The sequence below is a fragment of the Spermophilus citellus genome (assembly GCF_964194105.1).
Source record: "Spermophilus citellus genome assembly, chromosome: 17".
Classification (NCBI taxonomy): domain Eukaryota; kingdom Metazoa; phylum Chordata; class Mammalia; order Rodentia; family Sciuridae; genus Spermophilus; species Spermophilus citellus.
In genome coordinates this window covers 70,998,469-71,024,833 of record NC_138199.1, presented here as the reverse complement: position 1 = coordinate 71,024,833, position 26,365 = coordinate 70,998,469, and the positions used below count along the sequence as shown (strand labels likewise).

The window sequence follows — 26,365 nt, the reverse complement described above, 5'->3', positions numbered from 1 at the left end:
GCCCGGCTCCTGCCCCAGCCCGGGGTGTGGGCCAGCAGCAAACCAGCCTCCCAGGACTCCAGCAGCCCCCTCCCCTGCAGGGAAAGACAAGGCCCAGGCAGGCAAGGGGTGTGTCCAGCAGTGTCAGGAAACAGATGTCCCCGTGTCCCGGGTCCTGGTCCTCATCCCTCCAGACTCCCGCTGTCCCACCCTCTCATTGCTCCCTCCTCAATGAATCAACCAGGCACCACCCGGGTGCTGGGCGCTCTGTTCTTATGTTTAGGGTGCTCCCTGTTTAGGGGCCCTTAATCCCCTGGATCAATAGAAGAACCAGCTGAAACCAGGCTGGGAGGCATGCCCAAAGACACCCAGGGCCAGCGCTGGGCTCTGAGCATGGTGACCAGCGTGGACCTTGGAATGGGAAAGGAACTTGGCCCTTAGGGAGGCTGGCAGTGAAGGGGCTGGACTCAGAGCACACACCCCCACCTGAAAGCAGCCCCCAGCCCGCCCTCTGGTTGCCGTGACCTGAGGTGCCGGGACAGCCTCATTTCTGTCCTAAAAAGGGGCAGGTGATGGAGGCCCTGGGGGATCTCAGCTCCCTTTGGAGGAAAGAGGAGACTAGAGGTGGGACTGGGGGTGGGGCCAGGGTGGGGTCTGGAGCCAGTCACCGGTGTCCCCTCCAGCTTATGGAGAGATAGAAGGCTTTCCTGATAGTGCCTAGAATTCAAGTTTCATGGGACGTTACATAGGAGATAAAAGTGGGGTGACGTCAGTGTGGGGTACCGTTGTAAGTGCTACAGGACGTGAGTGCTCTTCCCGCCGGGTGCGACCGGACCCTGTTCAGGTCACAGATGTTCTCACGCTTTGACCACTGCGCGCTTCTCTCCAAGAACAGTTAGAGGACTGTGCTCTGGGAAACTGAGTGGCCATGGGGCTGGTGACATTTCAGCCTGATTTCCAGGGCTACTGTCCTATCTAGCCTGTGTCTGGGGGCTCAGGCTGCTGCCCCTGCCCCACAGCTCCGAGTGGCCCCTGTGGCCTGGCTCCTAGGAACTGCTTCAACCCCTGCTCACTGTGCCTCCCCAGGGGTCAGCAAGATCGTGACAGTGGACGTGAAGGGGAGCAGCCCTCTGTGGCTGAAGGTGAAGGACCTGGCCGAGGGCATGACCTACAGGTTCCGCATCAGAGCCAAGACCTTCACCTACGGGCCCGAGATTGAGGCCAACGTCACCACAGGCCCAGGAGAAGGTAGGGGAGCCATAAGCACTTCAGCACCCCAAATCAGAGGGGGCCCCCAGGTGTCAAGAGCCTTGCCAGACCCTGCAGACAGAGTGGGAGCGCAGAGCTGGCTCTTCCCCCGCCCGTCCCCTCCCTTCCTCGAGCCTCCTGGGCTCTGCACTTGGTTAATGGCATCTGAGTCCTTGGGATCCTTAAGTCACAAACCCAGACCCTCCTCTCAGGACTCAGTCCTGTCCACGTGCCCCTTTCTTTCCCTCCCAGGATGCAGGTGAGTAGGTCCCCTGCCTCTGGCCTGGCCCAGCCCCAGAACCACCAATGCTCTAAGAGTGGGTCCAGAAGAGTCCCCTCAGTTCCTGTTACAGTGTGCATTCCAGGGTGCGGGCTCAGAGATGTCGATTCCCCCGGCACTGATTCCCCAGCAGTCTGCGCTAATCACAGGAATACCTGGAGGGTGTGACCACTTGGGCACCTCTGGGAATTTTGGTGGAGCAGGCAACCTCTGAAGAGCCAAGCCCCTCACCCTCCGCCTAGCCACCTTTACACCACAAAATGCCATCTTGTATTCACGCATGTCTGAACTCTCCGCTTTTTAAGCCCTCCCTGATCACCTCCCTTAACCATCCCCCTTCTCTGGCGTCCTCCCCCAGTTGTGTGTGGCGCCAGGTTTAGGCTCCAGAGTCCTGGCCCAGCCCATCCTGAACACAAGAGCCACCTCTCGGCCATGTTGCCCACCCCCTCCTTAACTCAGAAAGTCGGCAGCCTATCCCAGACGTCCCCTGCCCTCCCTCGGCCTCCCCACCCACACAACAGGGACCTCTCCCCAGGAGGCCTGGGCTCTAGGAGGGAGCAGCGCCCAGCAGAACCCTGGTCTCCTGTCCTTCCACGTGCGGTGGATTTGTCTCTCCCTGGCGACCCCATCTGGCCACTCCTCCCTTTTCCTTTCTGGTCGCTTTCTGTTCCCGGGAATGGTTCTGCAGAGGAGCAGACCTGTCTCTGGGCACCCTGAAGAGAAAGGCCGCGGGGCACTGGAGGCAGCTGGCCAGCTCCACCCTGCACCTGACCCCAGCCCCACCCTAGACGCATGCACCTGAGTCTTCCCAGGAACCACAAGCAGGAAGGGCCCTGGCCAGCAAAGGGAGGGCTACTCAGTGACTGGGGACAGGAGAGGGTCACCCGGAGGGTGGCTATTCTATGGAAGGTGGGAGATGCAGGCAGGAGGCTGGAGAGACACCCAGAAAGAACATGGCCGGCCGGCCCCTATGGGTGGGAGGAGCCTGCAGGGAGCCCAGCCAGACCCTCCTTTACCTGGAGCCCCAGGCAGCGCCCCAGCCCCTCCCTCAGCCCTGAGCACTATCCTGTCCCAGGGTCACCCCCGCCCTCCACACCTGAAAGACCCAGCTCTACTGTTCCCTGGACTGCAGGCAGGATGCTCCTTGGGGCAGGGAGGGAGGAAGGAGATAAAGTCCTCCAAGGCCACAGTGCAGGACAGACGGAGAGGCCCAGCAGTGAGCTGCCCAGCCATGTGACAAGTCCCTGGCCTCCTGTCCAGGCCGACATGCTCTGCTGGCCTGGAGGAGCTTCCGTGCAGTGCTGGGCTCTCTGCCATTTTCACCAGGCAGCCCCCAGCCGCCTATACTCCAGCACCTTCCTGGGTCCCAAAAGCACCCAGGAAGCACCTAGTATGTGCCGGGCTCTGGAGAGGCCAAGCCCATGTCTGGGGGAAGCAGGTTTGGTGGACGACAGCAGGAGGGACGGGGGCTTGGAGACAGCAGCAACCCAGGGACGGGTACCCCACTTGCCCTGGCAAGTGCTCCCCAAGAAAGGAAGGGGCACAGGGCCCTCTGTACACAGATGCCTGACACTCCTTTGTCTACAGAAGCAACCTCCTGTCTCCTGCTCTGGTTTCCTGGCTGGCGATGTCCCAGGCTGCTCCCTGGACACACCTACGGGCCAGAGGGGTGGCAGGGAGCTCAGTTCTTCCTCCTTCCGCCTGCCCAGGCTCCCGGGGCCTCCTCTCTCCTCACCTGGCCTAGCAGCAAGTGCAGTTGGGGGCAGGGAAAGTTCAAGCAGGAGGTAGGGCCATCACCTGCCAGGAAAGGAGAGTGGGAGCGCTTCAGCCCCCTCCCAGCCAGCATCCCATCTGCTCTCACGGCAGCCACCTCGGCCGCCCCCAGGACACATCCCGTCAAGCCTTAGCCTCCCGGAGGCCCTTACAGATGGACACACTGAGGCACACTGGAGGGACATGAAAAGTGATCCAAGTCACCCATCTGATCATTTCTGGGCTGGGACCAAACCCCTCTGACTCCTTCCTGCTTATCTCATGCCCTCCACTGCCCTGGGATTGGAAGTGGGGTGCAGGGGTGACCAGTGGGGTGCAGCCTGGCGGGCCTGAAGGAAGCACGCTCCTCGGGCCTCAGCATCGCGGCTGTAGCGGCTCTTGGCCGGGGTGGGCCTGGCCGCCCCGCTCCTGCTCCTCCAGCCCAGGTTGAGGGGCTGGGCAGCTTCTGGGGGTTCTGTACACCCCTCGCTCACTGTGTGGTTTGCAGGTGCCCCAGGACCTCCAGGAGTGCCCATCCTCGTGAGGTACAGCTCTGCCATCGCCATCCACTGGTCCAGTGGAGACCCTGGCAAAGGTCCCATCACCCGCTACGTCATAGAGGCCAGGCCTTCAGGTGGGCGCACACTGGGATGGGCCCTGCCTGGCTGGGCTGCCTCTCCCTCTGGGAAGAGTCTCCACAGCTCACTTCCTGCCCCTTCCTGAGTCCCCACACTTGGGGTTCGTGTCTGACACTCATGCTACTGTTGGTGGGGGGCTGCCGGGGCCCTGTTGGGGAGGGAGAAATGGGGGCTGGGGGTTTCTCTGAGCTGGACTCTTGCTTGGGTAAGAAGCCACCAGAGAAGGACTCTTAGTTCTAGGCAAGGTCTGATCTGGGTTGAGGATGGTCACAGAAACCAGAAGAATGTGGCGCATGGTGGTTAAATCCCACACCCTCCTGAGCACCTGGCGGACACTGCTTGGCGGAGGAGGGCCCGCTGCCTGTCAGCTCGTCTCTGCCATCCCGGCCCTGGCAGTTGGTGCCTTGCACCGGCCTCTCCTGTCAAGCCTGAAATCCAATCACAAGAACTTCCAAAGCCATCAGGGGATGAGCAGCTGATAAGTCACTCGGGGCGACTGCTCCCTGTCTGCTCCTGTTTCCCCTACTTCCTGGGCTCCCCTTACAGGACCCCTGCTCCCTGGCTGCCAGATTTCTAGGTTAATCAGAGGCACCACGGCCAGCCGAGCGCAGCAGGCTTGTTTTGGGTGTCATGCGGATCTGTGGTTGTGTAACTGAATCCGGGAAAGGAAAGACTTTGTTGCTCTAACCCGACAGCAAATAATAATCATAATGAGAAGTCCTCAAGCGGATCAATAGTTAAAGCTTCCCATGCGGAATATCGAATCATTCCAGAGACAAATCAGTACCACCTCTGCAGAGTCGAGGGCCAGTCATCCCCAAAAGCAGAGTTAATAACTCTAGGAGTTCCCAAGGCCGCTGCCACCAGCCATTGTCTTAATATTCTGCTAATAATCACAGTTGCAATAGCTAATCCATCTAGCAGCTCAGATGCGCCAAACTGCCTGAGATGCACATGGCGCTGGCTCAGTCCCCGCTCCAGATGGTCCCTCCCTGCCCCTCTAGTGCAGGCAGCTGAGTTGGCCAGGAGACCACTGTGTGCTTCTCCCAACCGGGGCCTGTGCCTGTTTATCCCACCACGTTGGCCGACCTGGTTGCCAGCTATGGAATGCTGGCCCTGGACTCCAGCCTGTTGATTTTCCAGTGTCCCTAGGGAGGCCCGGCACGAGCCTTGGTGTTCTAAGTTTGGGGGCTATGACATCAACTCGTCTCTGCGCTCCCAGCCCTGGCAGTTGGTGCCATTGTACCGGCACAGGTGCAATCGAGGACTGAGCAGAAAAGGAAGGACCAAGACTACACTTAATTAAAGGCCAGGGCCAAGCAGCCCCAGAGAGCCCCGCGGCAGGCCCTCTTCCACCCGAGGGGAAGAGGGGCAGGAGCCAGGGCTGGGGAAGTGCCATGGCCGTCCCCTGAAGCTGTTGGCAAGAAGCCTCCTGTTCCAGGATAGGCAGCTCCTGTCCTCCCAGCCTGCTGCCCACCTCTCATGCTCCCTCTCTGCTCCCAAGCTCCTTATCTTCAGGACAAAATAGCTCTCGTGGTACCTTGTCCCTGTCTGGCTTGTGCTTTGTGTTATACAGAAGAAGCAGAACATCCCACTTTCTACAGGCCGGGGAGGTACCTGGCATGGCCAGGGGGGATTCACTCTGGGGACTTAAAGACCCATGGACCTGGCCCTGCAGACCAGCCAGCTCCCAGGGCTGAAGGCCAGGGCCGCAGTGACACGTTCCAGAAGCTTCTGGCCTGGCCCTGCTGCCCCGGCCCCACCCTTTGTCTCTGTGTGCGGTAGAATAAGGGGAGAGAGACAGCAGGCAGGAGACCTCAGCTTCTAGAAGGCAGCAGCAGGGTCTCCCACAAGCCTGCGGGCAGTGAGTTAGCCCTGGATTGCTCCAGGCACTGTCCTGGGCACCAGAGGAAGTTCAATGCCAGGAGCCGGACCACCCCAGGCAGCAACTCCAGCTCTGCCTCTGTGGCAGAGTGACCTGGGGAAGATGACTTAAGCTCTCTGAGCCTTGGTTTTATCATCTGAAAAAGGGTTTAGCAGTTCCTTCCTCTCACCATTGCCCTCGCATGGATAGGAAAGCAGGGGACCCAGCATGCTGGACAGAGGAGTTAGGGTGTCCTTGCCATTATCCTCACAATAGCTTCTGCAAGGTGAGCAAGAGAACCCAGTCACCTGCCCCAAATTCTGGCCTTTCAAGGCAGGAAGCACCAAAACTGAGCACAGGCCAGCAGAGAAAGACTTGGTTCATTTATTCAGCAAACACTTAGAAGGCATCTGTGCTGGGGGCTCAGTCTGCACCGAGACCAACAAGGCCAGAGCCTTGCCCTGGAGGAATTTTGCAGCCGAACAAGAAAGAGATTGAACAAAAGATAGGATGTTTTACAAGCAGAGACTCAGGAACATCGGACCTTCCATGAGGCTGAGGCTCAGGACAATGGGCCTTGGGTGAGGAGAGCTATGAAGATTGGCAGGGCCCCTGTCACCTTCCCCAAGTCAGCAAGGTCCACACTGGACGGGAACGGGCTGCCCTTAGCTGGTCCTGCCACATACTTGGTCCAAAAGTCAGAAACAGCGATAGGAGCCCTGGCAACTCTGCTGGCGCTCTGGACTGAGATGCTGGTTCTGTTAGAAACGCTGAGTCCTCCAGGCCAGGGACGTGATGCTGAGCAGGGAGCCGGCTTCAGCCTGAGGGGCAGCTCTTTCCAGAAGGAGTTCAGGAGCCTGTCGAGAGGGGCTGTGGGGGTGAGGCCGGAGGTGCTGCTCCCGGAGAGCAGCCTGGAGGGCCCACTGGTGGCTGGTGAACACCTGGAGCAAGCCACTGGGGGAGGGCATGTGAGCTCAGTCCCCCAAGGTGCTCCTAAGACCTCTGGCCCCTTGTCCCCATGAAGAAGGGGTCAGACAAGAGCCCCAGGGGCCTTACTCCAAGGAGACATTTCCAATTATCTCTCCTCTAACCTCAGCAGGAAAGTGCTTCCCTCCAGAGGCCAGGCTGGTCCCTGTACCCCACGCAGAGCATCTGACCAGGGCCCCTTCTGGCCTCCCTGCCACCATGATGGATGCCACAGGACCCTGGCGAAGCTCGCTTCATGGGGCAAACAGACAGGGGCCAAGAGACATCGTCCCTCTTTCCTCTGATCTCTGCTCCTAAGAAAAGCAGAAGCGGAGCCGGTCTTGGTGGTGCACCCCTATAATCCCAGCAATTCAGGGAGCTGAGGCAGGAGGATCGCAAATTTGAGGCCAGCCTTAGCGATTTAACGAGGCCCTCAGCAACTAAGTGAGAACCTGTCTCAAAAGTTAAAAAGAGCTGGGCGTGTAGCTCAGTGGTTAAGCACCCCTGGGCTCAATCCCTGGTAAGAAAAAAAAAAAGAGAGAGAAGAGGTAGCCGGGAATGATCCCGGCCACTCCAGGCCACTTGACCAAACCTTCTCAAGAAAATTGAAATGTCCTTGCAGGGTTACTGAAAAAGAAAAACGGGTGTAGGGGTGAGTCCTCTTACTTCCACCTGCTGCCACTCCATGTTTTAAGTAGGAAAGGGGATCAGGAAAGGTAGGGCCTGGTTGGGTGAAGTAGAATATTCCCATATGACAAGATCTTAGGCAGCCTCTTACATCAGAGTTACCAGCCATTTTAGTAACTCAGAAAACAGAAGAGGTGGAGCTCATTCTATGCAAAGGTAAAGAGGTTGAATCTATTTCTCCAGGTTGTCGTACAGGTTGGATCTCCCTTCTCCGAAATTCCTGGGACCTGAGTGGTTTAGACTTGGGATTTTTTTTTCAGATTTTGGAATATTTGTGTGTGTGTGTATATATATATATATATATATATATATATATATATAAAGATATCTTGGGGTTTGGACCCAAATCTAAACACAAAATTCACTTCTGTTTCCTATACATCTTATGCACATTGCCTGAAGATAATTTCACACAATAGTTTAATAATTTTGCTCTTGAAATAAATTTTTGTGGTGAAGAATTTTCCACTTGTGGTCTGTCTTCTAGTGCTCAAAACATTTTGGGTTTTGGAGCATTTCAGATTTTAGATTTTCAGATTAAGGATGTTCAACCTGGATTGGGTTGGTCGCTGCTGTATTTTCTGCTTTGTGCATATTTTATTAACGTTTCACAGATGTCTTAGTAACAAAGAATAAAAGACACACTCCAAACTGTGTCTTTAAAAAGCACCCACTGGGGATGGGGACCCCTCAGCACCAAGCACTGAACCCAGTGGCCACCCAATGCCTTGGGGAGTGGCGGGATGGGTTTGGGCAGGACTCGAGGCACCTCTCACCTGTGGTACCCCCTCTCTGTGCTCTTGCAGATGAGGGGCTCTGGGACATCCTCATCAAAGACATCCCCAAGGAGGTGAGCTCCTACACCTTCAGCATGGACATCCTGAGGCCGGGCGTGAGCTATGACTTCCGGGTCATTGCAGTCAACGACTACGGCTTCGGCACCCCTAGCAGCCCTTCCCAGTCTGTGCCAGGTACAGGCTTGTGGGACAAGGAGCAGGGGAGTGCCCATGGAAGAGCCTTGATGGCAGTGACTGGGCAGTGGGGGAAGAGGAGAGACCCCACACTGGGCACAAGAAACATTGGGGTGGCCACAAAATGATATGTCCCATCAGTTCCCCAAAGCTTCAATCTCTGAGGCCAGGGCCTGTGTCAGCCACCCCCCCCCTCCTGGTTCTTCCCAGCCAGCATATCTCAGAGTTCACACAGGACTCACGTCTACACCCAGGATCCAAATCAGATCACTAACTACTTGGAGTTGTACAGCCCCTTTCTCCAAGGCACAAAGACAGCTCAAAATTCCTACACGCTGGATGAGCTCAGAAACACAGCCTCCCCCCTCCCCACATGCACCTGCTCCTTCACCCAGGTTGATAGAACCGAGTCAGGGGCTAGAAACGCTCTGACTGGGGCAGAAGAGCAACCCCTCACCAGCAGCAACCCGGATTCCTCTTGGCTGGGTGCATGAAGCCCAGTATTTGAAAGAAGGGAGCCGTACCAAGAAGAGCATCCTCAAGCTCCATGGGTCCAGCCTCCCGAGTCCCTGCTTTCTGCCACCAGATAAAAGTTCCATCTCAACGGAACCTTAGGGAAACTCACCCAGGTCCCCTGCGGGCCAGAAAAGCACCCACACAAATTCAAGTCTGCCTAGCAAGGAGGGAGAAGGACAAGCAGCTAGCACTCTGCTGCCCCAGTTCCTGTGTTCCTGGCAGACATCATGAGTCAATCCCAGCACTCTTACCCAAGGAAGCAACCCCAGAGCCTTTTGTGAAATGGCCCCCCAGGCTGTCCTTCTCCAAAGATGAAACGGTCCTTCAACCTTGTCTCACGTTCTTCCCCCTTTGGTGGACAGAGACCGACCCACCGGCCCTAATCTGCATGAGCAGTGGAAGGGCCCCAGCTGTGGCGGGAGGCTTGGGGCAGGAGCAGCCTGGACCTGACACCCATATCCTCATTCCAGCCCAGAAGGCCAACCCCTTCTACGAGGAGTGGTGGTTCCTGGTGGTCATCGCCCTCGTGGGCCTCATCTTCATCCTGCTCCTGGTCTTTGTGCTCATCATCCGAGGCCAGAGCAAGAAATACGCCAAGAAGACAGACTCGGGTGAGTGAGCCGGCACCCAGCCCTGCCGCTGGACTGGACTTTCGCGTGTCTCCCTTTTGGCCAGGGCGGGGTGGGCAGATTGCTCTCCTGGCAGTGCCTGCTCAGGTGGGGAACATTGGGCTCCTGGATGCCATCTCAGTCTCTTATTCAACTCGGCAGAAAGAGGGGAGCCCTGCCGGGTGAGGGAGTGGGTGGGCTGGGTGGCCACGGGTCTAGAGGTGTCTACCTCTCCCCTCACCACAGGGAGCAGTGCCAAGTCCGGAGCCCTGGGCCACGGGGAGATGATGAGCTTGGACGAAAGCAGTTTCCCCGCCCTGGAACTCAACAACCGCCGGCTGTCCATCAAAAACTCCTTCTGCCGAAAGAATGGCCTGTACACCAGGTAGTGGGCCTTCCGCATGGGGAGGGGTGCGGGATGGGGGCTTGGGGGCCAGAGCTCAGGGCCCCCGCAGTGCAGGCTGGGGGCGCGCTGGGAAGACCACAGAGCAGGTGCTGCCCACTTGGCCTTCCTCGGTCCCGGGAAGCCGCATTCAAACTCTGGGGCTGGGAGCGATGGCACCCGAGACAGTTCCATGGGTCCCCCAGGCGCAGCCACAGCCCAGGGCGCACGGGGGAGTTCACAAGGAGGTGGGTTCTAAGTGGACCCCTCAGTGGCAGCAGAATGTAAGCACCTTGGAATTTCTGCAAGTTAACCCAGGGCGAGCGCTCCAGTGCCCGCCTGCAGGGGGTCACATGACCCAAGGTGAGCCGGGCCGCTGAGGCACCTAGCCCGCTCCTTGGGGACCTTTGCCAGGTGCACCCCCACCCCGTCATTCGTGGCCTATCCCCTCCCCATCTGGGACAGCGTAGAAGCCCCTCCCTGGTCCATATTAATGCCGCAGCCGCCCACCTGCCACCTGCTGCAGCACCTGACGGCAGCTGAGGGAAGGCGGAAGCCGACGGCACCTGTCCAGCCTCTGCTGCTCTGGCTCCTCTCTGACTCCAGCCCTGCTGCTGCCAGGCTGCCCTCTTCCAAGGCAGGGGCCACTGCTGGGGCCTCTGTCGATAGGTTGTGGTCACTTTCTGCCCCCAGGAGCTCCAGGGGGTTGTGACTGCAGCCAGGGGCTCCTGTCCCCAGCCTCGGCCCTATGGACATTCCTGGCTCGTTGGACGCAGCAAGAAGGGGGGCGGCCTCTCTCAGGGTGGACTCACAAAGCTTCTCTCTGTCTCTGTTTTGGAGGGACAAGCCATGAGTGTGCTCTCGGTGGGGGACAGAGGGGAGGACAGAGGGTGGGGCTCACAGGCTCTCATCCCTGGCCAAATCCGACCTTCCTGAGAAAGGGCCGCTGGAGGCCGTGTGGCAGGCCCAGCGGGCTCTGCATGCCACAGCAGCCCGCCAGGCTGGCTCCAGGGCCCTGCCTCATGGAACAAGGGGCCATTTCACCAACGGCCTCACCTCCTGCCTCTCCCTACATCTCCCGCCCACCGTGCGTACATCTAGGCCCCTGTGTGTCCCCTGCCCACTGTGAATACACAGAAAATCTTGTTTGCACCAAACCAGCCCCAGGCTCCAGGGCCCTGAAGGCAGCCACAGGGTCGGTGCACCCTGCATGGTGCCTGGGCAGCCTCAGCATGGTGCCCATTCTTTCCCTCCTCCTCCTCCAGGCTCCTCTCCCCAGGGCCAGCGGAAGGTGTGGGGTCACAGAAAAGAGGAACCCATGTGGCCTGGGAGGCTGTGCTGCGTGAGGCTGCCTCTCAGCCCCTCCTTGTTCTCTCCAGGTCCCCTCCCCGGCCCAGCCCCGGCAGCCTCCACTACTCGGATGAGGACGTCACCAAGTACAACGACCTCATCCCAGCAGAGAGCAGCAGTCTGACAGAGAAGCCCTCGGAAATCTCCGACTCTCAGGTGAGGGGCCAGAGGGCTGAGTGCCCTGGGCGGGGCAGGGGAGCAGCCCTCCCAGCGAGGGGCAGTGAAGGGAGAGGACTCTGCAGCACACATGGAGGCAGATGGTCCGTCACATGGGTTTTCTTCCTTCCCTCCTTCCCTACCTGGGGCCAGAGAGACTAAGAAGGCCCGAGAACTCACTAGAAGTCATTTGAACGTCAGGTGCCACCCCCAGGTTCTGCTCATAGCTTGCCCCCGGGACTGACAGGCTCTTAGATCGCATGAGATCCCCCAAGAGCGTGGTCCCCTAGACTGGCGGGGGTCACCCTCCACCAGCTTATCAGCAGCAGAGGAGCATGCCGAAGGCAAGGGGCAGGAGAAGAGGAGCTCTACTTGGCCTTGCAGCCAGAGCCCTGGACAGCTGCTCAGCCCAGCTCCTTGAGGTCAAAGGAGATCCCAGGTCCAGGGTCCTAGGACAGGAAGCAGTATAGAACAATGAGACTTCGTGCTTTGGTCGGTGACTTTCTGCCTCTGAACTGGGGTGCTCTGGATATGCTAGGTTACCTCTCTGAGCCTCAGTTTCTCCCATAGAACAGGCAGGGGTGGTCATAGGCCATCTCATGGTACTCTGTGGGGACTTCCCTGAGAGTCTGGCCCTGGAGTGGCACACAGCAACCGTTCAATCAGTGCTGCCTTTTATGTTGGGGTAGGGGAACCCGAACTCTGGAAGACAGAGCTTAGAGCTGTCACCAGGTGGGCCAGGCAATGGTGACACTCAGCTAAGGGGCTGAGGACATTCCAAGAGGTGTCAAAGGGAGCAGGCTGACCTGCAGGGAGGTGCGACCATGCACTGCGACAGTGAACTGAGGCCGCTCCCTGCACTGCTGTGCTCAGCTCCAGGGTTACTGCTGGGCTTGGTGGAGCCGGAAAGGCCCACCTACGTCCACAGCTCACAGTTGGTGGGCAGAGACCCCAACTTAGCCTGGCTTTCCCTGGGACTTGGTGGGGGAACAAAGCTGCTTGAAGCCTTGTGATTCAGCTTGTGACAGCTTTTAAGTTCATGCGGCCACACCGACTAGGGGGACTCACGAGCACGCACAGGCTGGGTCCTTCCCCTAACACACGTCTTTTCTTTCTTTTCCCCAAAGATGGTGACCAGCATTAGATTCTAGACATCCAAGGTAGAATTGACAAAGATAAAGGGACTTTCTCTGACCATGGGGCAGTTGCATGGACTCCTGGGATGTGCTTCTGCTGTGGTTAGAAGCAGCCGGCAAGAGGGGCTTCCTGTGTTGCTTTGCCTGGTGGCCTTTGACCTTCTGCAGAGCACATCACTACCCCACCCTTACTGCCTGGGCTCAACCTCAGGGACAAGCCCTCCAGGACAGGAGAGATTGCCTGCATATCTCCAGGCCTTTTTGTCACCCGCTCTGCATGAATCTGGAGGAATCTCCTGGGGACAGAGTAGTCCCATGGCCAGGAGATCATGCCAGGGCCTCCTAGCCTTAAAGAAAGACACCCTGGGCTCCAGACCAGCTGACCTCAGAAGTCCCCTCAGGTTGGACCCAGAGTGCCCAGGACCCTCCCTCTGCTAAGCCCTTGGTCTGATTGGCTTAAAGAAGCCCATCACTTGAGCACTGTTCCCATAGCATCTGGGAACCAGTCCCAGAAGGGCTGCTGTGGCCACATGCAAGGAAAGGTGGCTCCGGGTGGCTGAGCCTGGCGTAGGAGGGCACTCTGTCCCATATCAACCCCGTGACCAGGAGGGTCCTCGGCAGCCCTTCACCCTCATGAGGCTGGAAGCATGGTGTAGCCACAGGGCTGCTGGGAGAGGGAAGTGGAGCTGTGGGGGCCCGCCTCACCAGTGGTCCTGGGAAGGACATCCAGGATGCTCCCTGGGAAGGTGTCAGTCACCCCCGGCAGACAGCTCCTAGATTCTGCAACTACAGGCCAGACAGGACCCTGACGCAGCTAGAAAACGTTCCTCTGTGCTCACAACCAGTGAGCGCAGGTGCCCCCGTCTTCTGGGGCCTTGCAAATGCTAGGCAAGGGCTCTACACACACACACACACACACACACACACACACACACACACACACACACACGTCTCCAGGCTCACTCCTGGAGCTCACTCATAGGACATGGAGGTGATTGAGACATGATTCTGCCCCCTCCCCAAGGAGCTCCCCATGGTCCTGGGAGAGAGAGACTTGGAGACAAAGCAGCTGGCCCGCTCCAATACCCTCCGTCCACACATAAGTAAGCCCACTCTGTTCCAAGGCGGTGTCTAGAGTGTGGCACTATTGTGAAGTCGTTCTGGGAAGATGACGGAGCTGATGCCACATGTCTCCCTTCGTGTCTTGCCACATGTCCCCCAAGACCATCAGCAGCTTCCTCCAAAGTTTCAGTGGCTCCAGAGAATCACCGCCTACCTTTTTGAAGTCCCCCTCCATGTGAGCTGGGCATATGCCTCCTGGTTCATATTCTAAGTCAGACCACCCAACTCTCACTCTCCCAAACTGGAGGCAATCGGTGCAGCCGCTTTCCTGTGATATGGTAATAAACAAATGTCAATTTGACTTATAAACAAGCACACATGATTCCCTGAGAGAGAAGCCACAGTGGAGCCGGCTCTCCCTCAGCAGTGAAACTGGGGAGCCCAGAGCTGTGCTCCGAGCGGTGCAGAAGGGGCTCCAGGCAGAGGGAGGCACACCCAAAGATGAGACTTAAAGAGCCTGTGGCTCATTTGACGGAACTTCTAAAAATGCACTTATGGCCGCCTTCCAACTCCGTTTTCAAAATAACAGCCCAAGTTTGGTAGGAAAAAAAAAAATCTTTAGCACAGAAATTAATCTCAATGGGGGAAGAAAGGCCAAACCCATGGCATCCGCCTTCTAATCTCGATACTCATTTCTGGGCAGCGTCATGGGTGGCCCCTCATTATAATGGCATTAAGCCTCTCTGAAAGAAGTAAGAATAAGAAAAGCTGGGGGCACGGTGGCCTGGGCCTGTGATCCCAGCAGCTGGGGAGGCTGAGGCAGGAGGACTACAAGTTCAAAGCCGGCCTCAGGAACTTAGCAAGACCCCATACCTCAATAAAATATAAAAAGGGTTGGGGGTGGGCTGGGGCCATGGCTCAGTGGTAGAGCACTTGCCTGGCATGTGTGAGGTACTGGGTTCGATTCTCAGCACCACATAAAAATAAACAAAATAAAGGTCCATCAACAACTAAAAAAATATATAAAAAAAAAAAAGGTTGGGGTGTGTCTCAGTGGTTAAGTGCCCCTGGGTTCAGTGCCCAATACCAAAAAAAAAAAAGTACAAAGAAGACATTCAGGACAAATCGTGTTGGGGATACTATTTATGGAGCCCACAGAGCCCGTGGTCCTTAGGAGCCAGGATGGCTCGAGGTTGCTGGGGAGGTGACATTACTTGGTCCTCAGGGCCCCTGGGAGCCACTGAGGGGGTTATGGCTTTTTCGAGATGAGGAGGAGGCTGAGGGGGGGCCTCCAGTGCATCTTCCCAGTATACCTGCGCGCACCCCGCACACCTGGGTTGGCCCGGGGAGGAGCGGGCACTGGCTCTGCCCTCCTGGGGCTCTTCCACTCACTCACTCCGGGGTGCATTTCATCAAGAGCTGTTTGCTCGCGCCACAGGACAGCCCCAGACACGGCTTGCTGGTGGCAGCTCCAGAGGGGGCAGGACAGACCCTCCATTATTGCGCGCTGTGATCTATGTCGAGGGGAGACCGTGTGTGTGCCAAGAATCCTGTTTCATTCTCATTAAGATGTCGTGGAACCACAATGAGTAGCTGCAGGAAGAAAGTGGGTACAAGCGTCTCTGTGTTCCCTGGCGTAGGGCAGGGGCAGTGCCGGGGCAGTCCTGGGAAAAGGCCACTCAGTCGGCGCAGAGGCCCAGGGAGGGCCGCCTTGAGGAGGTGACATTCATTCGGAGTGAACAGGGCTGGGTCAGCACGAGGAAGCTGTGCCTCAGGGGTGGTCCTGCCTGTCCAGCAGCGCTCTACCCTGCTGAGTGTCTCTGGTCTCTTCCATGTTGCCTCTTGTCCATGAGGTTGGGCCACCACTCCACAGGCTGGGCCCTGTCTCCTGCTTCTCCTTAACCCCAGCTCACCCAGGCCCTGGCAGGCCAGCTGGAGGAGAAGCACCCCAGAGAGAGTCCAGGGAAGGGGGAGGGAGGCAAAACCACACATGGGCACCCGCTGAGCGCTGAGCTCTGTGCTCTTGAGCATTCTTGGTTAACATCTAAGCACCCCGCTGTGCAAATGGGATGCTCCCCATCTAATGGCAGCGGGAACAAAGGCTCAGAGAAGTCCACAGCATGCTCTGGTCTCAGGGCTCAGAAGGGCAGGTGGCTGGGCCTCACATGAGATCCAGATGGCTCTGAGGGCTGTGTCCACTGCAGCCTGGCCTCACCCAGCTGCCCAGCACAGGGGGAACTGAAGGAGATTTTCCTTCACTCACCCCAGCCCTACCTCAGTGACCTCCCTTGAGACCCCTGACCCCAGGCATCTCTGCCAGCTGAGGGGTGGGCAGGCATTGGCTATTAATCACTACCTGTAAGGGCACAGGTAGCATGTATGACATTGTATCTGTGCTGGCATTTTTCATGGGATATTCCTGGGAGAATTGTAGCATCCAGAGTCCAGAACTCTGAGGGGACGTCCAATGAAGTCCTTCAAAAAGACCTAGGAGATGGGACGGCAGCCCTGCCTGGCTCTAATTTCCAAGAGGCTGCAGCCCTGCAGGAAGTGGGCCAGCTGGCTCAGGGGTTAGAGTATCCAAGGGACAGGGCTGGGCAGGGCAGAAAGCCCCTGGGACCACAGGTAGGGAGCAGACGTCCCTGGGAGGCCACACATTCTTCCCAGACACCAGACACGTGGGGAGCAATTGCCTAACGACCCCTGCCCGGCCCCTCCACCCTGTCTCGTGGCCCTGGATGGCTCCCCACTCCTGCGCTGGCTGAGTCTGGTTCAGGAGATGAACAAGAAAGCAGAGGAGCTTGGCTTTGTCCCCTCCGTTTTGCTTTGGTCTTTTCTCTGGGGTCCTACCGCCTTCGCCCCCTCCCCACTCCCATGGCCAGGCCTGGAGCCCGTGCCCCCCCTCCCAGGCCAGTCACTGCTGATTGAGTGGCTCTCGGAGCTGCTCAGAGGCCAGGAGCTGAGGCAGTGGCTGGTGGCCTGGCTAGGACGGCCCCTGAAAGGCCCCTTTGTTCTGGGCCCTTCCTGGGAAGCTGCATTCAATTACCGCAGAGGCCCTGAGAGCCAAAAGCTGCAATAGGAGCCCAGTCCCCGGCTCTCTTTCTTCTCACCCCACCCCCACCCCGAAAAGAAACAGATGTTCTGGGTGGTGGAGGCGGGACAGCCATTGCGATGCAAAGACCCTGCTCCTTGGCCCTGGAGAGCTGGGGGAGGGGGAGGGCCAGACTCTCCCAGGCTCCGTCTCTGGCTTTCCCAGCCCTGGCAGGGATCCTGCTCTGCCCAGGGCCTAGCACCCAGGAGGTGCTGAAGAAAGAGCAGCTCCCGGGAAGGTGATGATCTGCAAGAATGAGATCTGGGCCTCCAGGACGGGCAGAGAGACCCCATCCTGCCCCCAGACCAGACACCAGACATGCTCCACTTTAGAGAGGAGGTTAGGGGTCAGAAGCTGAACCTTGTCCTACTTCCCAGTGGCCTGAGCAGTAAAACAGCTTCCCTATTCCCTTTGGACCCCTGGGGGGGGGGGGTGTTCAAGGACCCTCACTACAGGTCTGCCCCTCCCCCCAGCACACCTCACTCTGTCCCAGCCCCCTCTCCTCTGTCACCTCATTCCACCTGTGGACCGTGGGGGTCCCCCCACTTTATAGGACACTGAGGCTGAGGGAGCCAGAGCCATGGGCCACACTTCCCCATTGGCAAGGGCCAGAGCAGACTTGACCATGCCACTGTCACCTCACACCAGAGACTGTTGGCTCTGGAGCAGCCCAAGTGACCAGGGTCTCCTCTCCGAGGCTGGGACCTAGGCTGGCTAAAATCCTAGAACCTCTGGAAATGCTGGACACTGTGAGACCGGACCTGGGAGGGAACCTGTAGGGCAGGCTCCCCTCATCCCCCTCCCTCTAGCCCGTTATGCTCCTCCAGGAGTGACCCCCAGCCTCAGGTGCCCACCCTCAGCATATGGAGTTCTCCTGCCTGTGTGTCCCTTTTGTTCCCCAGACAGCAGCTGGGCAGTAGGCAAAAAAAAAAAGGGGGGGGCTTGCATTGTGCCTTGGGGGCAGGGCTCTCTGGGCAGTGGGGAGTGTCTGCTGGGGCTGGTAAGGGGATGGCAGGGGCTCAGAGGGGTGAGGAGAGGGGCCAGAGAACATGACTTAGCAGATGGGATGGGAGGCCTCAGCCCCACTGGGGGAGGGAGGGTGCTTCCCTCCTGGGGCCTCCAGGCAGGAGTGGAGGAGTGCAGAGCCTGCTGGGCTGGGGAAAACCTGGCAGGCCAGTGTGGCCTCCAGCCACGCCCTTTCTGCCCTGGGTCCTCCTCAGTCCTCAAACAGGCCTGTGCTCTGGTAGCTTGGGCACAGAGGTGTGCAAACCAATTAGAGGAGCGAGTCGGCGGTCATGGAGAGGGCCTGCTCCAGTGTCCCCAGAGGGCCCAAGTTGGAACACTGTGCATTTCATTTCCCACGGCGGGGACCCTCGGGAAAAGGTCCAGCTGCAGTTTCTCTACCTGCAAAGCAGAACTCCGTGCACCGTCCCAAACGCATTTGCCTGGAGCTGAGTTTTCTTGCTAACTGCACCCAGGCTGCCGTCAGTGGGCAGGGGGTGAGGAAAGCGGGTAGCTTTCATTGGGAGTACGCCCTTCACTAACATCAGGCTCCTCTCTCCCAAAGAGTTCCCATCTGTTGTCTTTTTAGTTCTCAAAACATTGCTGGGAGGGGTGGGGGAAGGGTGCACCATATTTTTAGTTCCATGAGTCGAATTTTACTTGACACCCCAGATTGACTCTTGTCTCCATCCCCAGGAGAAGGATGAGGCCTGTACCTAGAGCAGCAGAGTACCCAAAGGCATTTAAGAACAACTTGATATTTTACATTTCCAAAGGGGAGTGGGGCCCGCAGTTGTCACCACATGAAAATTCAGAACCTTTGTTGATATTTTCCTGTGCTTATTTTATAACGAAGTGTCATTTTTATTTTGGAACTGGGTAGGCACTTACATTGTTCACTAGCAGCCTCCAAAGATTTCATCTGGCTTTTGTTGGTCCCCTGAATCAGTTTGAACCCAGATTACTACACATGGGTGAACCTCAAAAACCTCGCCCTAAGTCAAAAAGTCAGACATGGAAGGTTGCATATTATATAATTCCATTAATAGGAAATGTCCAGAATAGGTAAATCCCTGAAGACAGAAAACAGATTTGTGGTTGCAGAGGGAGGAGTGGGAGGGGGAGAGACTGGGTTTTACTTTGGGGTGATGAAAACATTCTGAGCTAGTACAAGGGAGGGTCTACAACATAGAGAGCAAACCCAACACTCTGAGTTGCACACTGAAAACAATGTAGCTTTATGTTAATGTGAGTTGCACCTGGATTGGAAAAAAAGATGGGAATTTGGGTATCCCTCCTCCTTACCCCTCTGTTTTGCTTCTGTGGTTCCAGTTGCTGGTGGTTAACTGTGAGCCCAGAGTATGAAGTGGAAAATTCCAGAGATAAACAGAGAGATCACATTCGCGTAACCTTTCTTACAGCATGTTGTTCTAATTGTTCCATTTGATGGCTGTGGTTCTTCCTCTCGGCCGTGCCCAATTTATAAGTTAAACTTTACCGTGGATGTGGATGTAAGGAAACATAGCATCCGTGGGGCTCGGGACCATCTCAGGTTCCAGGCATCCACTGAAGGTTTGGAACATGGCTGTGGATAACGGAGGACAACTGTGTCCACCAGCCCTGAGCCAACACTATGGTGCAGATTTTCTGTCCAGTCTCTGCTCTGAAGAAGCAGGAAGAGGGCATCCGGGTGCAGTGCCCACTTGGCAGTGAGGGTGCCTCCCCCCAATTAAGGCTGGAAAGGGGCAGCACAGGGATTGTGCCTCAGGACCCTGTGCCCTCCAGCCCTGGCCATGCTGAATTGACCCCACAAGGCCACTGATGTCCCAATCCTCTGTCTCAGCAGGGAAGTGACAGCGAGTACGAGGTTGACCCTAACCCCCAGAAGGCCCACTCCTTCGTCAACCACTACATCAGCGACCCCACGTACTACAACTCCTGGAGGCGCCAGCAGAAGGGCATCTCGCGGGCCCAGGCGTACAGCTACACTGAGAGTGACTCCGGTGAGCCGGACCACGCCACCGTCACCAATAGCAACAGCGCCCAGCAGGGCAGCCTCTTCCGGCCCAAGGCCAGCCGGACTCCAACGCCCCAAAACCCACCGAACCCCCCAAGTCAACAGAGCACCCTCTACCGTCCCCCCAGCAGCCTCGCCCCTGGCTCCCGGGCACCTATAGCGGGATTCTCATCATTTGTTTGACGTCGAAAGAGGAAAAAGAAAGAAAAATGATACCAAACCCCTCCTTCACACTCCCCAAACCACCTGCCAGAAAACAGAGCGCCCAGAAACCCAGTCAACTCTTCACCTCCCGAGCTTATTTTTTCCAGGGATTGCGGGGCCAGCGAAGCCGGTGCTGAGAAGTAGGGGGAAGGAAATCACACGAGGACGTGGCCAGTCCGCTGTGAGCGTGGAGACGGTGGGGTTCACTGCTCTGAGGATCTGCACGGCTGGGGATGCGGCTGTCTCACTGATGCAGTGGGCAGAGAGGGTCGTGTCCCTGGAGAGAGGGAGAGAGGGCAAGGGACCCCAGGCTGAACAGCAGGTGAGGCCGCAGGATGGAGAAACCTCTCGACGTGTGGCCAGCTGCCCCCTTCGGCCCCCTTCTGAGCTGGTTCCTGGGCCCTCCGCCGCGCTCCTCTGCAGAAAGGACAGGTATCCCAGGGCCAGAGCCTGCCTCTCCCTCTGCACCTTGCCTGGCCAGGTGTCATGGCCTGGCCACCCCCCGCCCTGCCACCCACCTCCACTGCTCCCCACCCTGCTCAGCCTCTCCACCACACATCTGGTTCATTTAGAAAAAGGAAAAGAAACTAAAGGGTGAGAATCTGCTTAGCAACTTTCTTGTTCCTACATATATATATTTTATTTTTTTATTGTGAATACAAGGAAGAGGGCCTGTGGGCTGGGGAGAGTTCCATATAACGAAACCCTGCCTCCCTTTACCTGAATTCCCTTTCCTGAGCACAGACAAGGCTCCACCTGGGGAGCAGAGGTATAAGGCGGCTGCCGGGGTCCCCGGGCAAAATTAAGTGCCACACGTTGCAGAAGTCAGATAGGTTGAGGGGTCAGGCAGGGTGAGGATCGCTGCCTGGACAGATGTACCACTCTCCCCTGAGCGGACATCTTCCTCCCGGCCGCACGTATGTGCGTGTACCTGAGTGCACACGTGTCCTGTACACATGTGCAAGGAAAGGCCCCAGGATCCTTCCCCAGAGAATCCCCTGGGCCCTCCTGGCCCCGCAGCATTGCTCTCTTTCGGATCTGTGTCCCTCTGTCTCCGCTGTAGCCTGCTAAGCGCAGCACTCAGGGCTCAGAGGCCTGCCCAGGCCCTGAGCCAGAGGCCAGAGCAGCCACCATATGCTCAGTCTGCCCAGCACCTGGTTTACAGAGCTGAAGGATGCCCCAACCCTGAGTGACGTCTTCCTGGCTGGGTTCAGCCTGGCCAGAGCCGGGAGCACGGAGGGGCTGGTCAGGAAGCCCAGTCTAAACTGGACACAGCATCTGAGATGCATGGTGAGCCCAGCCAGCAGGGCGGGCCAGATGGGACCAAGGGACAAGAATAGCTGGTGGGAGGAGAGGCTTTCGCACACATGATCTGCTCCAAGGAATGTTCTTTAAAAAGCCACTTCTGGTGGCCTCATCGGCCCATCAGTTTGAGCCTTCTACCGCAGCAGTTTAAGGAGGAGCCTTTCCAGCAGATTCCCTGGGTTATCTGTGTCCCCTAGGTGACCACAAGCAGCCCTGTGAAGTCTGCCGAAGACTAGCTCGTCACTGTGGGTGGACGGCTGCCTCTCAGAGGAACTGGCCGGGCCTGGGCATGTCCCATTTGGCCTGGGGCCCCTTCGTGGAGTGCTCGACCCACGGTGCCTGCCCTGCTGGAGAGGGGGCCATACCCTGTTTTGGTGGGGGAGGAGAAGAGGAAGGGGAGGCCTCAGGCGGGGATTGGGGAAATGAGTCGAGGGAAGAGAGCTCAGACCCCTCTCCACCGGCCCCCAGTTAGCTGCTGTGCTAATGGCAACAGGGAAGGGAAGTCAGGGTCAAGAGCTCCGAAGGGAAGAGTCCGCCCAGGCTGCGTGGGCTCCTTGCCCCCTAAGGAATGTGAGTGGGGAGATGTGGGAGGCTGACCCCATGTGCAGACGGGGCTTGGGAAGGGCTGCTCAGCTCCTCTAGGGAGTCAGGTGCTCAAGGCCCAAGGACTTGTCTGGAGGCTGCCCTGGAGTCAGCGGGACCCGTGGCCCCTGCAGCATCTGCCCCCCAGCAGTGCATCTTCAGACGCTGCCGCCGCGGCCTCCTCCTCCTCTTCTTCCTCTTCTTCTTTAACAATTTCGTCCTTTTCCCTTTCTCTGGAGCATTTAACCATTTAAAGAAATTCCCAATTTGCATTTGGGAATTATTTTAGCCCAACCCAGTGAGGAGCTCTGGGGAGGAGGCAGGGCTAAGAAATTTTATCCTGTGTATGATCCGCACATGAGGCTGACCGTCCTTTGCCTTTAATGAATCACCTGGTGCACTAAAATCTCCCCTGCTCCCTGCACACTCTGCTGCCACCCACGTGCCCGTGCAGGACGTGCCCACCATGCACACCCGTGCTTACCCACTCGCACACCACACTGATGTGCACAGGACACACCCACTTCCGCAAAGGGGCTCTGGCAACTCCCTCTGATGGCCGAGGCCATCTCCCCCGGGAGGCGCACAAGGCCTGGGTGACTTGTGCTGGGGATGTGACTGGGATCTGTTGCCCAAGAGGGTGAGGACACTGTGAGTCACAGCCACTAGGAGAGTCCAGGAAGTCAGGCTGGGCCCATGGTGGACATCCCCCTTCATCAATGCCCACCATCAGGAGTGCTGTCTCCCCTGCCCCAGCCGCATCGTCTTAGGAAGACGTCTCTTTGCTCTCGTTTACATATCTACTGGGCCGGTGGAGCGTGGAGGCTCCTGGCACCTCCTGCCAGACACCTGGCCACGTTGGAAGGGTGTGGTGGGCACTGCCCAGGGGTAACGGGGAGCCTTCCTGGCTTCGATTTCCTGAGCCAGTGATGCCAGGACCCTGCCTGTGCAACTCTGCTGGCCGCAGGTTCACACCAGGACACACCCGGTCCCTTTGGTGTTGCCTTGCTGTGCCCCAAGGGACCCCGGTGTTGTCCCCAGGAGCCCAAGCATGGCTCCCCAGGCTGACCTGTCCCCCTCCTGGCTGTGCGTCTTGCATTCGTGTGAGCTGTGCACCCAGACTGCCAAGAAGAACCAAATAGAAGCCCTGGATTCCAGAAGCGCCTTCCTTCTAGGGCTCCAAGAAGTTTGTAAACCCAGGCTGCCCTCCTCACCCCTGCCCGCTCCCCAAATCTAACACTGCCGTGAGTCAGAGGTATGAGGACACAGAGGTGCTGCCTCGTCCATGCGCCCTTCTAGAGGCCTTCTGTTGCTGCCCGCGCCTCCTGGGCAGAACCCCTTAGGTGCCAGTGCCTAACGATTGGACACTCTGGGGCTCCCTCGCCGTCCCAGAGAACACAGTGAAAGTACCCACACTGGCGGAGGGGCCAGCGGGCAGGAGGGGAGCAGGGGACCCTCTGAGCAGCCGCCACCAGCTCCCGAGTGCCTCTGTATGTTCCTGTCCAGGGACACCACCCTGACCGCCACCCTGAGCACAGGTGACCCCTTAGGACCACCCCCTCTTCTCTGTTTCCATAGAAATAACCAAAAGCATTTAAATGTGTTACCTTTCTTCACCCATGTAGACTCCAAAAACGAAATCCAGACAGATCTTTATTTTTTTGATTTAAAAGATATAAAAGAAAAATTATGGGAGAGAATTCATTATGGCAGGTGTCTATCTGTAAGAAGAATATATATGTATATGTCACATAGCTTGTTAGCAGGTTTATTTTTTAAATGAAAGGTTAAAAGAAATTGATTTGAAATATATACCACGAGAAGTCCCATGTCCTGTCAAACTGTCAGTATTTTGTAAATAAACTTTTGTTTTGGAGTTCTGAAGCAGCGTTCATTCTCTTCCTCCCCAGCAGGGGAAGGGGACACCTAGCCCCGTGTCATGTTCAAGCCATCTGTTCCCCAGACGCCCAATGTGAGCCACGTGGGGCCCAGGCACAGTCCAGAACCTGACCCTCTGATCTCTTCATTCAAAGATGGGGGCATATCTGTGCCAAGTGAAATGAGCTATTTTATTTATTTTAAATCTTTAGGATAAGCAGGAGTTGTGGAGCACACCCAGCAACTTGGGAGTCTGAGACAGGAGGATCACAAGTTTGAGGCCCGTCTCTGCAAGTTACTGAGACCTTGTCTCAAAATAAAAAGCTGGGGATGTGGCCCAGGTTCAACCCCCAGTAGGTCGATAAATGATAGAGCATGGATATCTAGGGCAAGAGCCACCCAGGTGCATTAGGCAAGAGAGTGATTAATAACAATAACGATAGCGACAGAGAACTCTATCATGGGTTCACGCTGCGCCTGGCACTGCTGTAATCACGTTACACTTCGTAACACATGAAACCCTTGCGGTAGCTCCTAGCAGGGCAGCTGGAACAGACAGGGTGTGTGTGGCCTCCCCTCAGGCAGTGGCAGAGCCAGGATTTGCACTAAAGCAGTCAGGCTGGAGAGGCCGGTGCTGCCACTCGGATAGCTTAAGGCTCGCCTCTTGCCCATTTTTATTTGAATTTCTCCAAAGCCAGCTCCCTGGCTCCTGGGCATGTGGATGTCCTGAGAAATGCCTTGTGGAATAGAGGATCCAACCCACTGATCCCCCAGGTTTAGAGTTAGGACTTAGATTGCTGAATTTATGGGCACAGTGGTGTGGCAGTGTAGAATAATGCCACATTATTATGGACTCCAATAAGGGAAAGAGAATAAAAGAGAAATCTTTTTAAGAGTACGGATAGGGGCTGGATTGTAGCTCACTGGTAGAGTGTGAGCTTAGCATGCGTGAGGCCCTTGGTTCAATCCCCAGCACTGGGCTGGGGGTATATTCAATGCCCCTCAATGAATAACATAGTGTACATGGTCGACATTGTTGTCAAATGCCCATCAGACACCTATGCATATCAAGTCGGCTCAGCTAATTAAAATACAGTTAAATCAGGGGAAATCAATATACATATATATGTTAAATAGTTTTACTTTAAAAGAACAAATGCAAATTCATTCACTATTCTGTGAATTTTGGGGGCCATGGAATTCTTTTTTTTTTTCAGAATGGGCTCCGAGTATGGAATTAGCGTCTATTTTTGTAAATCACACTTATAATGAATCCTTGGTGCCTTCCAGCTTCTGTTGCTTTAAGGTAAAACAAGAACATGTAGAAATCAGGGCTTGCGGAATCCTAGATTTCCTTCTCTCTCCTGAATGCTGTATGGCTCTTGCCCATGGCTGACTCCACATACCCTTTTATTTTTAACAGCTTCCGTTTACCCAGGCTTTCAACATGATTTTCAGAGAAAAACTATTATCCTTTTCTACTCTTATTTTATCCATGTACATCATAGTTTATTAAATTATGTAATTACTAAGAAAAGCACAATTGGCGTAAACAAGTTGGAGATAATTGACTCTTTGTAAACAGCTCAACTCTGTCCTCCAACCCTGGGGGACCAGGACGCCAGCGTGTTTTGCAGAGGGCATACGGGGTATCCATTAAGGTGACTCGCTGTTAAGAGGAGGTCAGATAAGAGAGCTACTGTTTATATTACAGTGCAAACCGTGTACACTGGTCTTTATAACCAATTTTCAAGCTGATAAGGGGTTTTCAAGGGTAATTTTTAACCACACATAATTTTTATCTTACACATAATTGAGACCCCCACTCCCACATTAGAAGCAACTCCAGGCCCATGCCTGCGGGTGTTTGGCTAAAGGATAATGACATGGAAGAGATTCTGAACTGGGAATCTGAAGGGTGAACTCATTCTACAATGGTCCTTTGCAATCCGGGAGACCTTAAAGCATTTTCTGGGGACTGTGGATGTAGCTCAGTGGCAGAGTTCTTGCCGAGCATTCATGAGCACCTGGGTTCAATCCCCAGCATCACACACGCACAAAAAATTTAAAAATAAAAATAAATAAATAAATAAAGTGCCTCTTGGTTCTCAGAGGAAGCGAGTGGGCCCCAATCTGCCCTTGAGACCAGCTGAAAGATCCAGCATAATAACGGGGTTGAAAGAAAGCGTTCTGCAGCACACACAGAGAAGCAGCTGCAGACCTTGGAGAAGCTTCTCAGTATCCCTTAATTCCAATCTTCCTCCTCATTCCTTTTCAAATTCCAGGTTGGTCTCTCCCTACGGGTGGTCGGTGGGCATGGACTTTGGCTGGATGACCAGTCAAATACACTAGGTGAGAAAAGAAACAATGTCTACACCAAAACCCGGTGGGAGGGTCAATCTCTAAGAGGATGTTGGGAAGACATCATTTCCCAAAGCCAAGGGTGAGACAGCATCCCAGTAGGAATTACGCACAGTCTCCCCTGAGAGAAGGTGACCTCAGGAAAACTCTGCACCATCTCTCAGAAACTGCAGAGGTTCTCAGAGCTTCCAGAGTTTCTAAACAGGAAAAAAGGTCACTTTGGGCTAGTGAGGCCCACCGAAAGGAGCATGGACGTGGGAGACCTAGGTCCCCCGTGACACTGGTTAGCTTCCACTTGAATTTAAGGTTGCCCTCCACCAGCCACCGCTA

At 56.2% G+C, this 26,365-nt stretch overlaps 1 protein-coding gene across 3 annotated transcripts in view; it reads left to right on the top strand.

The window, feature by feature from the left end:
• The window catches only part of SDK2 (sidekick cell adhesion molecule 2), a 233,674-nt gene extending 211,121 nt beyond the window's left edge, over positions 1-22,553 (top strand). For 2 of the 3 annotated variants that reach the window (XM_081270316.1, XM_081270314.1), the window contains 7 exons: positions 1,066-1,227; positions 3,768-3,893; positions 8,221-8,385; positions 9,372-9,512; positions 9,756-9,894; positions 11,271-11,397; positions 19,532-22,553. In XM_081270316.1, the coding sequence (XP_081126442.1) occupies positions 1,066-1,227; positions 3,768-3,893; positions 8,221-8,385; positions 9,372-9,512; positions 9,756-9,894; positions 11,271-11,397; positions 19,532-19,888 (1,217 nt within the window). In that variant the 3' untranslated portion in view covers positions 19,889-22,553. The remainder of the gene's footprint in view (positions 1-1,065; positions 1,228-3,767; positions 3,894-8,220; positions 8,386-9,371; positions 9,513-9,755; positions 9,895-11,270; positions 11,398-19,531) is intronic. The other variant, XM_081270315.1, reaches the window with a different exon arrangement.
• Positions 22,554-26,365: the final 3,812 nt, after the last annotated feature.